This window comes from Cryptotermes secundus, unplaced genomic scaffold (assembly GCF_002891405.2).
Source record: "Cryptotermes secundus unplaced genomic scaffold, Csec_1.0 scaffold43, whole genome shotgun sequence".
Lineage (NCBI taxonomy): Eukaryota > Metazoa > Arthropoda > Insecta > Blattodea > Kalotermitidae > Cryptotermes > Cryptotermes secundus.
The window spans coordinates 534,011-552,037 of NW_019723298.1; the positions used below are offsets into that span (position 1 = coordinate 534,011).

The 18,027-nt window shown below is 40.3% G+C and overlaps 1 protein-coding gene across 1 annotated transcript in view; it reads left to right on the forward strand.

Moving 5' to 3' along the window:
• LOC111861633 overlaps window positions 1-18,027 on the forward strand; it is a 113,984-nt gene that overhangs the window by 86,458 nt on the left and 9,499 nt on the right. Inside the window, exons 3-6 of the mRNA XM_023846359.2 lie at window positions 7,119-7,177; window positions 7,636-7,716; window positions 11,630-11,774; window positions 13,063-13,295. Coding sequence (XP_023702127.1) covers window positions 7,119-7,177; window positions 7,636-7,716; window positions 11,630-11,774; window positions 13,063-13,295 — 518 coding nt within the window. The remainder of the gene's footprint in view (window positions 1-7,118; window positions 7,178-7,635; window positions 7,717-11,629; window positions 11,775-13,062; window positions 13,296-18,027) is intronic.

An 18,027-nucleotide genomic window follows, 5' to 3' on the forward strand; every position in this document is an offset into this window, starting at 1 on the left:
ATATTACACGGGTGTATTCTAAAGGGGCAACACCGGCAATGTCCGATTATTTTTTGTTTTCTTCCAGCGGAACCCCAGTTTCAAAATAATTTTCTTTAATGTGGAGATGCATCCCTGAAAATCTAACGTTCTCTTAAACTTTTCGTGAACTTTTTTCAGGGTAGGTCTCCGTTTTTCGACTATGTAGAAGTCATTAATTGTTCTTCGCAACACAGACTCGTTAAAGTCGTCCAAAGTGGCTAGTGAAGATATCCTAGGTCTTTCTTTATGGGGTGTCGAAAAGGAAGTGGAAGCCCCAGATTCGATATTTTTTGTTTCTCTAATTATTCTTCTGACACTACTTTCCGATACACCTGTTGCCTTTGCTACTTCCACTCCTATGTTCTTCACTGTAATTGTTGGCCCAGCCTCTTTCATATACTTATATACATTACTAACAATTTCTCTTGATTGTGAATGCAACACTTTTCCACTCAATTTACTTTGTGTAGGTGGTATGTTAAAGGAGACAGGAAAAAATGTACAAATATAAATAAACAAAAAAGAAAATCAACGAATAAAAATAAACAATAAAATAAAATATTGTCACTGTCACCTCTTGACTTCTGGGCCAATACTTCAAAGCGACGTCTCACCCAATACCGACTTCTTGCTGTCTTGTTGCTGTCTTCTGTCTCTGTAGCTCTGGGCTTATGTAGGTGTTCTGCGGACTGGATACCAGACACCATTCCTCACTGTTTCGTTTCTACTGTCCGCTGTTACGTAACGGGCGCAGCGAACACTCTGTAGTTCATTTCTGGGGAGACGCGTTCGTTGCTTCTGCATTGTCTACGCAACGGCTCCCTGTTCTTTGCGTTACCATGGAACAGCCTATTGCAAACTCACGTGTTCGGCAATCCGTTTCCTCGGGAACGCTCCTTCGCAACAGTCTGTTTGTATTCGATTTGTCGCTGTTGGAACGCAGCAATTTCCACCGTAGCCATTGCGCGGCGATGGACGTAAGGTAACGCGTCACAATATTAATACAGTAATTAGAGAATAATACACTCAAATACGACTCCTAGAGTCGAAACTTTTTAACTTGACAGTACAAGGAAGAATGATCTTGGGACGTCCGCTCGCACTGGATGCAGACGAATGACTAATCACAACACCCCTCAACTTTCACGAATGGACCTGCCCATCCACGGCACAGTCAGCTCTAAGTACTAGAGCTATACACCTTCCCATAACTTCTTCTTATGATTAGTATCAGAATATTCTTTACGTGATTTTAAACAAATAGCTAGCCGCTTCTCCACTTCTTCTACAGGGTGAATCGTATAGAACCGGCCTGATGAATTTGCTAATAATTCCGCAGGTGATGCATATAACCGCTCACAATTACGACATAATAATCCGTGGGCCGTGCTGAGTCGAATGGTGTGCGCATGATCCGGCAAGTGGCAGCCCTTATGCTGCAAGGTCAAGGACAATTCCGAAACGTGTCTGCAGTGCGCAGGCGACAGTCACGGGGTACACTGTTGAACAGCGAGTGTTTCTCATGCGCACGTACTGGGTTACAGGCTCGATTGCGAACACAATTGGAATTCAGGAGGAAGTTTGGAGTTCACAAGAAGCCAGCGAAATCGACTATACAGTCCTTGGCTCAGAATTAGGAAAGGACAGGAACACTTTTAAGTGAATGCTTAAGAAATGCTAGAAGAAACGATTGCAATTGTGCGGGACAGGTTACTGCAGTCTACCAAGAAATCATTACGACGTCTAAGCCAGGAAACCGGGTATTCTTATTCAACGTGTCAACGGGCTGCAAAGAAAGCGAATCTTCGTCCCTACAAGATCACCAGTGTTCAGGAATTGGGTGATGTTGCTGAAGATAAACGGGTACGGTACTGTTTATGGTTTTGGGAATTCGTGCACGATAACCCCAGAATTTTGGATATCACTTGGTTCAGTGATGAAGCATGGTTCCACCTATCAGGATATGTAAACGCACAAAATTCCAGGATCTGGGCGTCTGAAAGCCCACATGAGATTGCTGAATCATCACTACACCCACAGAAAGTGGGTGTGTGGTGCGCCATTTCTGGTTTACGAATCATTGGACCGATCTTCTTCGACACGACCGTGGACAGCACCTTATACTGCCGTATTTTTTACGATTTCGTGCAGCAGCTGGATGATGTGGAACTTACACAGGGTTATTTTCAGCAGGATTCACAGACGTGCCACACGTCCAACATGTCCATGGAACTGTTTGAGACCTTCTTCCCCGATCGCGTGATCTCTAAAAAGATGTGGCCCCCAAAATCCCCGGACCTTATCAGCCAGGATTTTTTTCTCTGGGGTTTACTGAAGGACGGGGTGTGTGCAAACAAACCACGTACATGATAGGATTTAAAGGACAACATTTCGGCTGAAATCAGGAACATCACTGAAGAAACACTTCAGCGAGTCACGGCGAATATGCAAACGCGGGTGGAGGCGTGCCTACTTGTAAACGGCGGACACTTTCAACACCTGCTCTGATCACGGAACACAATCCAAGATAAGATATGTGTAAATTACTTTAATATCTGTATGGTATATTTTATATTACAGCTCATTTCGTTGGGCCGGTTCTATATGAATCATCCTGTATAAACTTTTCGATGCTTTGATCCCACATGTTGCAGCTAGAGGAACTAGAGCGAGCGCGAAGACTGGCAGGAAAAGACACAACTCGTTGACTGAAGGTCAAATCGTGCACGATTTCCAGTTGTAAGTGTGCGCACTCCCATAAGGGCTGGAACACACACAGCGACATCGGTCGTAGGACGTCCGTACGGTTCATGTCGCATCAGGTATTAGAATATAAAGTATAGTCTTAGCTTTCATACTTGACGACATGCGACATCTACCGTAAGACAGTCGGAGAGCAAAGAAATGTATTTGGTCGCTCTGGTGGGAAAAGGAGGTCGTACGGCAAAAAAACCGTACTACATTTTTCCGTACGACCGACGTCACTGTGTGTGTTCCAGCCCCTACAGCTCATGCACGCCGTTATCAGCCACAGTTGAGTCGGCGGACAGTTGAGGTAGACCCCAACTGCTCACCGACTGTTGGAACCACTATCGTGATGTGTGCGCACTCCCATTAAACGCAATGTTTCTCGGCGACGTGGGCAACTATCGGCCAACTAAAAATTGCATGTGTGCGCTAGGTTCACGGCGATTTTAGTTTTATTTTATCAGTGGAGGTTGCTCCCAGTTGTGTTCAATCCCTCTTGAGGAATTTATCCTTAGTTGGGCCGATCCCATGTCCACAGCGTCCTGCCTAATTTCTTAAAGAATCCATCCATTCAAGAGTAATGGTGAAAGCTGAAAAGCAAGGTCGCACCTGATGTGGACTAACGAGCGGTGGAATGAGTGTTATTTATTTAGGCTACATATTTACTGTGAGAATTATGAAGTGTATTAAAGGTCCACGGAGAGCATTAATCTGATATACATGTTAGAACAAGCATTAATTGTCCATTAAATGTTATTTGTCTACGGCTCATTTAACGGCGTTATCAGTGTCTCAGATTATGTAGTCGTAGTGAGGTACACTCACTGAACTTGCGGAGCCGCATGTCATAATTTCCAGATCTTCAGATGCCGGCAAACAGACGTTGACCAGCTGGCGTAGATGTTTAGACAAATATTTTCCAGGCAGCAAATTTTTAAATATTTAATGCACTTGAAAGAAACAGGGGTATTGGAACATTCTTTAATATTAATTTTCATGAGTTGCACTAATGTTTCAAAGTATCGGCGTGTAGCTCGCGAACCAGTTTGGAAACCTCTGTTACATAGCCCACAATAGTAGAATGTTTGATGAGTATTGAATTAGAAATGGCAGTGAAAGACTAGATCGTGGCCTAATTGAGATACTCTGTATTTGCCTGGAGGGACTGAGGAGAACCAAAAAAGACCTCAGGATAGTCAGTGCCATGCCGTGATTTGAACCCCATACTTCCTAAATACAAGTCCAGAACGTTACAGCGTGAGCCAGCTTGCTTTCTAATTTATTAAAGATATGTGATATGAGAAATAATCAATGTCATTATTTTAATACAGTTCAGTTTAAGAAACATCAGGGTGAGGAAAGGGTACTTAGCTGTTACTATGGCCCGGATCTTTTTGCGCTAAAAAGCGGGAAAATATGCACCAAAAATAAAACAATATGCGCTTAAGAAGCAGGTCACTTTATTCAGACTCACCTATTTACATGTATCATTCACTGCAGAAAGTAGCATCACAATAGGCAACTAGTAGTCTTTCAGTGTTTTCTGGAGACAAACTACGCCTATTGTCCGTCAAAATGAGTTTATAGGCTGAGAATGATCTTTCTACATCAACTGACGTGATTGGACAGTATTTATACACTGGCGCGAAAGGTTCAGAACATTCATCTGGCAAAGATACCCTAATTCCACTCAAGTACTGACTAATTGACTGAATCTTTTTTAGCCCTGGGTTCGATTTCAACACCTTTTCTAACTTGAATTTAATCTTTTCCCCAATTTCGCCTGGAGCGGAATTCAGTGAACAAGTTGCCTTCTGAACGAGTTCAAGTGAGTCGTGAAGGAGTGCACCACAAGATGCTAAGCTCTCAGTGGCTTTTGAAACTGTAGAAAAATGTGCATGGATAAAATTCACATCTTGATAAACAGTATCACTTCCAAACTCCACTTTTGCTTCACGGACACATGCATTCTCATCTTCAAGTTTTGTAACCACTTCTTTTACTTGACTGAAATTCTCCTGATAAAATGAAACTGCGGATATCCATGTCCCCCACCTAGTTAGGACAGGTTCAGGTGGCAGAGGAACCTGAGATAGGCAATCTTTGTAGAACTGGACACGAGCTGGTGCTTTCAGAAACATTTTTTTCCCACTTGCAATTAAATCGTTAACAGCTGGAAACTGTGCGCGTATTTCTTCTGTAATACGGTGTAATCCGTGCGCTAAACAGGTTACGTGTATAAGATTTGGATAAAATACTTATAAAGCCTTTGCTGCTTTCAACATATAGGAAGCTGCATCTGTAAGTAATACAAGCACCTTACAACAATTATTCTCAATTTCAGATGGCCATAGTAGTCGCAGAGAATCATTTACAGATCTTGCTATTGTGCTATGGTTGGTTTTCTCTAGTACTTTGCAAGCAAGAAGATGAGGGTTGCCGGGTTCGTCTGGATGTAGCTTACCAACTATAAAATTTGCTATGTATCGGCCACACAAATCGGTTGTCTCATCCTCCGATATCCAGACACAGTTCTCTCCGATGTCCGAACGGATTGACTCCAGAGTAGATTCATACAGCAAAGGTAGATAATTTTTTCTAAGAGTTGATTCATGCGGGATTTTCTTAATTACACAATATTTCTCCAGAAATGATCGCAGAACTGGATTGCTTAATTTATTCCATGGAATGTTGCTGCATACTAAAGCCTTACAAAGATCGGCTGAAAATACGTATATGAACAGAGGATTTGGGGTTGACCTCTGTAAGAAGTAGCTGTTGTGGTGTGCTGTTCTTCTTCCCCTTCTTTGCCGCAATATGTGCAGTCGTTCTTGAGTGTTGTTCAAGTTGAAATTTCTTTTCACATTTTACTTCCTTTGGGCACACTTGACAGTACACGTCAACACCCTCTGTTGAATAGTCACTATTACCCGACACCCACCGAATTTTTAAATATCTACTGCTGCACTTTTCTTTAGGCATTTTCAGTACACGAACACTTTTTTGATGCAGACTATTAAAGTAAAGCGTAACACATTAACTGAAGAGACTTCCCTCAAGACCAACCCTCTGATGCTACTGTCTGCTGTGGTGGTCAGTGGAATGCAGGAAAATCTCACCCCCTCCCTTTCGAAATAGCCAAGCTACCTGCTTGTATTGTAAGTGGTAAAAGTGCCGTTACTCAGAGAGTTGAGAATAGCGACTGGCAAGGGATGTCCAAAACACAGGCAAAACCGATTTTGTTAGAGAACATTGAAATTATCCTTAATTCCAAACATATATTCAGAAATATGCTCTTACGTTTAGAATATGTAGTAACGACCACAAACCCCAAAATATGCATTTGCATATGCACATATGCATTTTCAAAAAATCCGGGCCCTAGCTATTACACACAAACTAATGACACGCCAGTTAAACGACAGTGCAAACAAATGCAAAAGGAAAACATCTATGAACAGAACCTGATCTTTGCGAAAGTTGCGGAAGTAATCCCCAAAGGATACAAATTATGTTAAACAAAATTATAAGTATCGAATAATCGTAACGATTTTGTGCCTTTAGGATAATGTATCGCAGATCACGGAAGAAATATGCAAATAAATTTAGTCTCACAACATTTTATCATTGAACATGAAGACAGAGAAGGAATGGGCTATAAAACGTAGCTTATACAGATTGAATACAAACATAATACCAAGAAAGCACCGCAATACAAAACCTTGGGACATAGAGGCCCTGGACTATCAAGGAAGCAGCTGAGCCTGATACTGCATAAGTAATGATTATACACATATATGAAAGACAAATGCACAGTTTTGCTCCAAAGACCTGAAGGGAAGAGAACACTTCGAAGTCTTAGGAATTGATAGGAGTATAATATTAAAAACTTGTCGTAGAGAATAGGGTAGGAGGGTCTGGACTGGGTTAATTTTGAGAATAGGGACCAGTGGCGAGATTTTGTTAATAGGATAAAATGTGGGAAATTTCTTGAGCAGCCCTGTCTGAGCGATTGTTAGCTCCTCAAGAAGGTTTGTGTACCTTGGATCTAGTTGTATATCACTGCATTACTCTTTCTGCAGTGCACCTGTCTGTTTGCCCCTCTTTCAGCTTTTGAACCAGTAGACCAATTTTCACTAAACTGAGTATGCCATTAGAAGCTATCCAGCCTATTTAGCCTACTTTCAATCCCTAAGGAAAAAGTAAATTTATGGGATGATTATACTGTTTATGTGTGCGATTCAAACTTCTGGATTTTACTTTTAATTACGCTAGAAAATGGACAATAATCACCAAGACATTTTCATCGTATATTCTTAGTAGGCCTAACACTTAATGATATTTTTCAGATGGCACTCCGATTGGGCGCACAACAGTGGAGAAAGAACAAACGAAGTTGGACCAGAAGGTGAGCACAATTCAACTCAATAGTACAAGGTTCACAGAAGGTATGAACGAATTTCAATACTGGAGAACATATCCGCAGTCTTTTGCTTCATAAATGAGACCTCCTGACAGTAACTTCCACATCTAATCCTATTTCAGCCATGACTGATCAACATTATTCGACAGTGTCTATTTATAATTCTGTTAATGTAAGCAGCTAATATAAAACTTTATTAAAATCTCTCTGCTGGGAGCTGTGTAGTCGAACTCAGCAGAGCCACAAGATGTTCCATGCATTGCCAAACTGTCGGGAAGGCGAATGTTTCTTAATATTATTATTTGTATTTAATTGTTGATGTGTTCTGTTAAAATGCAAAGCTTTGTCATTAGTACTAAAGTATTCAATTTATCCCTTCTGTAATGGCTAACCCACGTAAAAAGAACCGACTGTCCGTCAGCGAATGGTTTCATGTGTTCTAGGCTCGCTGGTCGCCATGGAACGCTCTGGTTGGGAACCGCACAGCAGACAAAAGGAGAGCCCTGGATGACTCCTTTGTTGGCGTAAGTGAGCTCAGAAACTATTAGCTCAAATTATGACATATTTTCCTCGTAAGAATACGAGAGATTGTCTGTTACAGGCTCAGTAGTACAAGTGTCTTAGGATGGTATCCAGTGACAGGCTATGGTATTAGCGTTGTTGGTCCTTCGGGTTGTGCAGTGTTGGTTTTCTTACAGCCTGGTTTCCATTGCAAATGTATGGATGTGTGCTGTATGTGCTTACTATCAATCCAAAGCCTCCGTAGTCTAGGGGTAACGTTCCCACCTCATGACGCAAGGTACGCGGGTTCAAACCCGGCGGAGGTCATGGAATTTTTATGGGCGGAAAAATTCAGGGAACAAGTCCTCCGGGAGGGACTTTAAGCCGTGTGTCCCGTGTCGTAGATTTACGGCACATAAAAGATCCTCATGTCTCTAGGAGACCTCCGAGCGAAATTAGGCAACAATTTCCCGCCCGAGTAGTTTCCAACGCCTCTGGTAGATGGGGGAAATATCAGGTACCGACGGCCGACCTCGTTGGCTGAACGGGGCTGATAGCACGCATCAGTACCGTTGATATGTTTCGTGGTTTTCCTCAGTCCCTGCAGGTGAATTGCAAGGTAGTATCTTGAAATATGTCGCTACCGCTTCTTTTATACCCTTTCCAGTTCATCATTCAATAACTATCCTGCCATCCCGCCATTATGGCCACAGTTACTCAGTAACGCCGTTAAATAAACCACAAATAAATTAAGTATAGGGGCCCTTGGAGCTTCTGTTATGTTTAGGATTGGCATTGGGTGGGTTAAAGGGTGTGGGATGTGAGGTATAATCGCGTTGTTGGGGGAGACTCTTCAGCTATACCTGGGACCATTGTTCCATTTCTCTTTGTCTATATACTTCCCAAATGCGTGGCAGACACTTGTACACGTGCAGGGTGGTGTTACTATGAAGTGGTACAGGAACAAACTCTTTTACGCCATTGTTCAGTAGAGAAGCAATTGAGTTGTGTGACTTCCAAGACTGTTCGTAACGCGAGCACTGGTAATATTCGTTTTTCGAGATTATTTGCATAACAGCATGTGGATTAGCTTAGCGGTAACGCATCTGATTCTCATGTGTCCAACTCGAACCTCAGCTGGTTGGTTGCGCTTCGTTTAACAGTACCAGTTGCATAATCTCAAATGATCGAAAGATGCGGTTAAACAATTATCGCTCCTGCTCTGTAAAGGGAGGTCCCGCATTCATATCTCTTCTGTGCTATTTGCTGTCCTGAATGAGAAAATCGTGGTTTTCTCCAAAGCACATGCTGGGATAGGACCTCAAATTTGACCCCACCTGCTTTCTTCCAAATCTTTTCCAATCCATAATTCGCTGGTCGTCCTGTCATTCTACTCTGTATAATTCGGGCTCTTGAAATTGGAGTTAAATAAATCATAAATAGACAAATTATTGTCCTTCATGACGTACTGTGTTTTTGGCCCACCCTTAAATTGTTCGTTTCCAAATTTTTACAGAGCTTTCATTGTTTCTTTTTCTTGTGTTCCGTTTGTAGCCAGTCATTGGAGAGCTCCATAAGTATCGAAAGGTACAGGCACGTAAAAATCATAGCATGTCACTGGTTCAGTATTCAGCAGATAAATCGTAAAATAGTAAGCAATAAAAAAAAAGTAGACGTGATGACGCGAATGGTATTAAAGTAACTGAATTGAGATGGGTAAGGAATATTTTTGGTCTAATTCATTGTACAGCACAAATATTTTTCTGGCCTGTGTTATAAGAGCTTAAGAACTCATATCACGACAATCTGCTTTGAGATTTGATCTCCTCTGTGATTCTCATTTGTTGAGCTTTGTGTTACCTTCTCATTTATTTATTATATTTTATGTTATGATGCTGTTGCTCATAGCTTAGACTGTATAGTCCATAACTTCCTGGCATGTGAATAACCCCCTTGATTTCCCCATAACATTCACAAGAGTAATCGTAAAATGATGAACACATCAGCAGTGACCTTTTACTCTCATACATTCTTCTTATTATTTCATATCAGCTCCCATGCAACTGCAGGTTTTGGAACAATCCAATTCAGAAATGACTAATCCCCTTTTCTCTGAACTAAATAACTCTGTGGAGCAGAGACATGACATGACATGACATGACAGTCGAGTGCATAGCACTCATACTTTGTATTCCAGAAGCCCCTGTGTTTAAATCTTTGCTGAGGCTATCCTGAGTGAGATTCTCTTCATAGTTTCTCTCAGTTAGCCCAAGCAAATTCCAGAATAATACTTCAAATTATGCCTATGTCACTTTCTTCCACATCCTTCCCTAATAAGCATTTGGTGCTGTTTGTAGTTAGCTGTGTCCAATGCAGTTTGCATGTCCAGTGAAATTGCATTGGACACAGCTAACTACAGACCCGCTAAATGGCTCAGATATGTCGATGACACGTTCGTGATATGGCCACATGGACCAGCAAAGTTACAGGAATTTCTCCACCATATAAACAGGTCGTATGACAGATTACTGATGAAATGAAATAAACAGCATTAGGCCTACCATCAAATTCACTATAGAAGTTGAGGCTAATAATACCATTCCATTCTTGGACGTTTTGGTCGTGAAGCGGGGTCCAAAACTGACCACAAAAGTGTTCTGGAAGCGGGCTCATACTGGTCATTATCTTCGCTTCATATCCAACCACCCACATCACGTAAAAAGGGGAGTCATTCATAGTTGAGTCAACCGAGCAAAGGTCATATATCAGAACCAGAAGGATTTTAACAACAAAATTAAAAACATAAGACATGACCTGGTGCCCAATGAATATCCAAAAGAATTAGTTGACTCTGTAATGAAGCCATCGGTAAGAAATCGTCCCTCTTCAGACACAGTATACCAGGGCACTATCATCATCCCATATGTTGAGGGCACTTCCGAGAAATTCAGACACATTTGGAACCATTTCCGTCTCAGAACCATCTTCAAAACTAAACATACACTATGTGGGACATTGATGAAAACTGGGCTAGTTAGAGATGCCCAGCAGACGAAGCAGTGTGTGTAAAGCATCTCATGTGACTGTGGCAGACATTACATCAGCGAAACAAGCAGACCTTTAGAAGTACGCATTAAGGAGCACAAATATAACCCGACACAGGGTTTGCTGGAAAAATCAAATTTAGCCCAACATGCATACAAGGAAGGACTAGCTCTATCGATTGGATCCAACCGAGAAGGTTTTACCTGAAGATGGAGACAGATTCCAGCCTCTAAAACGTTGTGTTTTGAAAAATGGTTTTACCTGAAGATGGAAACAGATTCCAGTCTGCAAAACGTTGTGTTTTGAAAAATAAACAGGAATCCCAAGGCCATCTTATCTGTCATGTATGCCAGTCTCTTGGAGATGGATGGAAGAGAAGCTCTTTGAACAGTATTCATATCTGGTTCCATGGTGCAGAGTTTTTCTTTAAAAGTTTATAGTTACTCAGATGGTCAAGAAATTCCTTGCCCTTATGGAGTTCATTATCATTTCTTTAGAAATCCCATCACTGGGTCCTGTCTTGAACCAGTTCAATTCTGTTTCTCCATTATCCAGCTTATCCTCCCATCTACATTTAGGTCTCTGAAATGGTCACATCTCTCAAGATTTTATGACAGAGGTGTTTATGTATTTCTCATCTCCACCGTGTTTGTTACATCTTCCTTGATTTTACAACATTGATACTTGGTGAAGAGTGCAGGCTTCAAGATTCCTCATTATATAGCTTTCTCCATCCTCCTATTCCAAATATTCTCCTTGACACTGTGTTCTCAAATTCGCTCTGTCTATAACATTAATATCTTCTCTTTATAGTCAAAAGCATAGTAATGTCTAGTATAATATTAATTTGTAGAATAAGAGTGAGATGTATGGTGTCTATTATGTTGTCAGGAGCCACAAGTGAATATAGTTGCACTCAGGAGTCATGACTTTACTGGTCTGGGGTTCAATATCTGTGGCAATATGCGAGATGGCATATTTGTTAAGGATGTATTACACCGAGGCCCAGCATCTGAATCTGGTCGTATTGCTCCAGGTATGCTTTAGAACCCTTAGCATTATTTGTGAATGATCAAGTCTGCATTTAAATGACAGTTTGACTCAGTTCAAGTTTATAACATTGTGAACTTAAATGTTTAAAAATTATACTATACAAATAATTTTGTTATGTATATTTTTAGCCACAAAATATCTGGAACTCCTTTTAAAATGCTGTAAAAATAATTGGTTTAGTTTCTTTTATCATTGAACAATTTTATATCAACTTTGAGGTAATATATCATTAAATGAAATAGGTAGTGGTTTATTACTTTGCAGCTCTAAAAATCAGTAACATCACAGCAGTTCACAGACTTTCTGATGTTTGTGGAAAATTGTTTTTTCTTTCAATGCATTCTTATTGAAATTTGGAAAACTGCAGAAATGTATTTGTGGGTGAATGTGTTTCACTTGCACATATTATGAAAATTCAATAAAAACAAAGTAAGTAAAGGTATCCCTGTAACAGGCCATGGAGGCCCATAGGGTTGTTAGATATTGAGGTTCCCACACGCGCTGGCCGCCCTTTACCCTTTACCCTTCTGTTAGAGGCTGAGTTGACCCCAGGACCATAGTGCGGCTGGAAGGATTAGGTCAATTGAATAGAATCCAGTGACCTCATCGGGACTTGAACCCGCGACCTTCTGGCTTTTAGTATAGTGCCTCAACATGAAAATTCAGTAGCATGAGAATTTTTAAAAGTATGACTTTGAGATGAAATAATAATATTCAGCAGTTGAATTTCTGCAAAAAAAAAACATTAAGAAAAAAAATCATTAAGGAGGCTCCTAGATTAGAATTTCTTAACCTCTTTGTACTTCAGATGTAATTGAAACAGTTCTCTTTCAGTACATGAAATGTTAATCATTTTCCTTTATATTTTGATCAGTGCTAGTCTGAAATATTTTTGAAGATGTGTTGTCATCAGACAGTGATGTAAATTGTTACATCATCGTTACAGAGCTACAAGATTCAATTTTTTCGACACATAATGGGACCCAAAATCACCACTGAAAATCCTGTTCAACACACAGGATTTTTTTTCCTGCTAATTTGCTTCTCCGTGGTATGACATAACTCAAAAAATGTTTCAAACAGAGTGTACGTACTATTACTACCATATAGATTCATATAAGAAATAAACGTTATATTTCGAAAATATCTTCATGTCAGAATAGCAGCTTATAAGCTTACTGTGGCTAAACTCTGTCCTAGACAACTGGAAACTCATGCATGCCGTGTAGGAGCCTGAATTTGGAAGTAATACAATAAATTGTGTAAAGCAGGTGACCGGATTGACAGCATTCGCATCAGTTTTCGTCACATGGTGTTTGAGGATGCATTAACCATTCTAAGCTACTCCTCACCATATGACGTACAATTAGAGGTAGAGAATGCTTCTACCTCACACCCCAACACCCTGATTCGCACAAAGAAAACATCTGGTTCAGGCATTGCACCAGCAGACAGAATTTGTCACCCATTCTACCGCAGTCAATCAATTGCAGACCTTGCTCAGGTAAGCAACATACATGGTATCACTGAATTGTATTGTATGAAACAAAAGAGCACTCTAGTTCTGTGTGCTCTCTTAACATGAGTGACCAACTTTCATTTGCATTCAAAACAACAGGTAAAATGTTAGTTTTGTATACAGTTGTCATTATGGTTTTACATAGACAACAGGAAGGCAAAATGCTTTGAGCTGATTCAGACCTTTCACAGATTTAATCTTCTCTTAATTTCTTCATGATTGCAGTTTCAGTTCATTGCTGTCATTCCCAGATATCTCATTATTATCTCATTCTTTAAGTATTTTAGTAAGCTCTCTTCTTGCATGTCACCTGCAAAATTCAATTGTATTAGCAGCAAAACAACATATTCAATTTTGAATATTAGGAAATAAACGAGATATGACAAAGAGCAAATGAGAAGCTATGCCATTTCGTTTAAAGTGCAAACCATTCAGCATATCCCACTCTGTTACTTTATATTTTTAGAAGAGCGTGTCCATCAGGTGTGTCAGACAGTTAAAATATTTTTTTTTCTTTTCCTTTATTGACAATCAGATTGTACAATCTATAAGTCAATATGCTGATTGGTGTATAGCGAATTTATTGAACACTCGCTCTCACAATCACACAATTTACAATCTCACAATTACTGCCCTCGGCAGTCTCACAAATTATCACATCAAATCTTCCAACCACGTGTTCGGGTCTTCTTCCTGCCAGGTGTTCCAGTCGGCCATCATTTGTTCATGTCTGGCGTCCGCTTTTGCGTGGTTGGATTTCATGTTGGCGTATATTGTTGCCAGCATTTTCATCATCTGCTGCATCTCCATTTTGTAGCACTAAAATACTCGATGCACTCGTAAATTCGATTATTCGTCGAGGCATGTTCAAGTTTGTAAACCACTTCTGACACCAAATTGTCACGTGTTGGGTATGCCACGCGACAAATAACTTTAGGGTGGGTCTCGGATTCAGCGAATATTTATTGAACACATGCGTTTACACACTTAACGAGTGTAATTGTAATCCACTACTTCACTGTTATAATTACTTCCTGTACCACTGATCTCGGTGACGTCTTCTGTTCCCTTTTTCAGCTCCGAGCTGGTTTCTGCTCTGTTTGGAGCTACACTAAGAACTGGCCGACTGACTCCAACGGGTGCTGGAACTTCACTGTTACTCCGGCGGATGCTATATTTCAACTAACTTGTCTCGTCGAAGTTGGGCTTTTATAACCTCAAAGGTTGCTATGTAGTGAACCTTCTGTTGTCATGCAACCCTTCGAACAATTCGTTACCTTTCATCTTGTAGAAGACGCGTTTGTTTGCCCCAGGAAACGGTCCACTGTTATTGCGTTGTCTCTGTGGGAACTCTCCGTGTATTCGTCGTAACCGTGGAGACTCATTGTAGGCTGTTAACTTCCTATTGTGGCCTTTGCATAGCGATGACCGTAAGATAGCACGTTACAATATAATAACTTTATTGTACACTCTTCATGGCATGAGCGGAATAAACATCCAGTGGTCTTTTCCTCAGTTCCTTAAATCTGGTGGCCAAATTCTTTTGAGTCTTCGATTTTGGCGAGGTTGTAATAGTGGTTGAAGTAGTGGGTTGGAGTGATTTTCTAGTTGGTTGAAGTACTTGGTGCTGTTTTCTCGGATGACTTCTGTTACGTAAGGAGTTTTTAGACCTGTATGTAGGGTGTGGTTGGATACATACCATGGTGCGTTCATGATGGTTCTGAGTATTTTTGACTGGGCACACTGTATAATGGCAATGTTGGATTTGCTGGCGCAGCCCATGAGTTCTGTGCCATATGTCCATGTACGCTTGATGACTGTTTTGTAGATTAGTAACTTTTTTTCGATGGAGAGGTGGGATTTTCTTCCTATGAGCCAGTTGAGTTCTTTGGTTTTATGGTCCATCTGTTTTCTTTTCTTGATTATGCGTTGTCTCCAGTTTAGTTTGTTGTCAAAGGTTATTCCTAGGTATTTGACTTGTTCTTTTGGTTGTATGTTGAAGTGATTTATTTGCAATGTGTGGCAAGTGCCTTTTTGGAGGGTGAAGGTTGGTTGTGTGGACTTTGATTCGTTTACCTTGATTTTTCATTTGTTTAGCCATGCTTCTATGAGGATTAGAGGATCTTGTAGATGTGAGGAAGCTGTGGCTGGATTGTCGTTGGCAGCGAAGATAGCAGTGTCATCTGCAAAAGTTCCTATTATCGTTTCTTTTGTTGTGGGTAGATCATGTGTGTTGAGAGAGTATAATAGTGGGCTTAGTAAGCTTCCTTGGGGCACCCCTGAGTGGATTGGTAGATGGTTGGATATTTCCTCATTTATTTTGATTTAGAAAAATCTTTCGCTTAAATATGATTAGAGTATATTGTAATAATTTGTTGGGAAGATTCTTTTTATTTTGTAAAGTAAGCCAGGATGACAGACTTTGTCAGAAGCCTGGGCTATATCTAGAAATGCTGCTGTGCAGTACTGTTTGTTATTTAGCGCGTTTGTTATGCGATGACTTTGTTGAATGGTTGAGTGGGCCATCGAAAACCAAACTGGTGGTTTGGTATCCATGTTTGTGGGTTTGATTCTTGGTTTACTTTGTTGAGTATTAGTTTTTCGAGGACTTTTGAAATTGTGGTAGAAGGCTTATTGGTCGGTAGGATGTGACGTCAGTTGGATTTTTTCTTTTTTCTTTTTGGTTTCAAGATCATGATTTGGGCGCTTTTCAGCGGACGAGGCCAATAGTCCAGTCTAAGTATGGCGTTAAATATGTGTAGGAGTTTTATTTGGCCTTTTCATGGTAAATGTTTTAGTGTTACGGCTGTGATGTTATCATGGCTTGGTGCCATTTTTGGCTTTAGTGTGTATATTGCTTCTTGCATTTCCTTAGGGTAAAGAGCTGTGGTCGTTGGAGTCTCTGTATGGGTACATTTAGAAGGAAGTTTACTTCTTGTACTTGATTATTGTTGTGTGGAGTGAATACTTCATGTAGATGTTGTGCAAATAGGTCGGCTTTTTCTTTGTCGCTTCTTGCCCAGATTCCTGGGGGTGATGTGAATTTGCGTATGGGCATTTTTTGTTTTTTATTGGTTTCCAAATGGAATTGTCTTGTCTTGTGAGGCTTGTGACATAGTTCTTGAATGATTCGTTCTTTAGTACTTGTAATTGCGTTTTTAGCTTTTTGCTGATTTTGTTGTATTTTGCCCTGTTTTTGAGAGTGTGAGCCTTCTGCCAGGTTGATATAGCTCGTCTCTATTCGGCTATTAATTTTTTTATTCTTAACGGTATGATATTTGTAGTGTTCTTTCGATCATTTATGGGGGTTGCTGTTTTGGCGGCTTCTTGTAGTAGGGTGATGAAATTTTTACATTCGTTTTCTATGTCGGATGGTTCTTTCAGCTTAATTTTTAGTTTTGTGTTGTCTTCTATTATTTTCTTGAAGAGATTCCGGTTTGTTTTGGTGTTGTGAAGTCTTTGCTTGGATTTCCATAGTATAACTGATGTGCTTATTGTTGCAATGATCGGAGTGCGGTCTGATATTAGGTCAAGATTTGCAGTTGTGTTTTGTGTAGTTAAGAGAGATGCCTTTTGTTATGAAGAAGTCTAGTAAGTCAAGAATTATATTTTCATCGGCGGGCCAGTATGTTGGTGTTCCAGTTGATATGATGGAGTAATTGTTATAGCGGGGAGGGCAATAGACCGCGGTAATGGTGAAAGCATAAGGAAATATTTTGACTATTTTTCATATTTTGATAGTTCACGATGTTCGATTTTCTCTTTGATTAGGATTGCAGTGCCTCTGTGGGCTGTGTCTTCGGGGTAGTTTGTGTGGTAAAGCTTGTATTTGGGGATATTGAAGTAGCTTCTGCTGGTGAAGTGGGTTTCGCTGATTAGCAGGATGTCGATTAAGTTTATGTTTAGAAATATTTTTATATCTTCTTGATGATTTGGGAGTCCATTGGCGTTCCATTGGGCTATTGTTAGGAATTTGGCCTTTTATTTCGTTTTGTTGACGAGTGTTGTTAGCATGTTTAGTACCATAGTATTTTGTTGTAATAATTGTTCAATTAAATTTTTGGATTCGTCTAGGAAGTTTGCTAGTATGTTAGTTGTTTCTTCTGTTTGGGATAAATTTCGCTTTGTGATTTCTGCGTAGCTTCTGGGTTGAGTTATTTCTAAATGTTGTATATTTCTCGTGTAGGATTCATTTGTGTAGATTGCTGAAGTAGAGGGTCGTTTAGAAAAACTTCTGCTGGTAGCTTTGGTTAGATTACGAAAGTGTTCACATCCTCTGTAGTTTGCGGGGTGGTTTCCTCCGCATAGTGCGCATCTGGCTGGTGTTTCCCTTGTCTTCTTGCAGTCTGTCGTGTTGTGTGAGCCGCTGCATTTGGCGCATACGTATGGCTTATTGCAGTATGTTTTTGTCTGGCCGTACTGTTGACATCTCATACATTGGATTATATTTGTTTTGTTTGAGTGGGGGGGTTCTATTTTTACTATTCTGTTTTGGAGTCCTGTTATTTCATATATATTTTTGTTGTTTTGGGCTGGTTCTGGGTCTACAAAGAATAGGTTCAATGGCTCTTTAGTAGCTTTATGCTATACGTTGATATATTTCTGACTCTGTGTCCTAGTTCAGCTAGTTCTTGTTTTATGTCTTCTATTTTTGTTGAGTAATGAAGGTATCATTACTATTCCATATGCTCGTTCTTCTTTCATTTGTTAAGTGAGG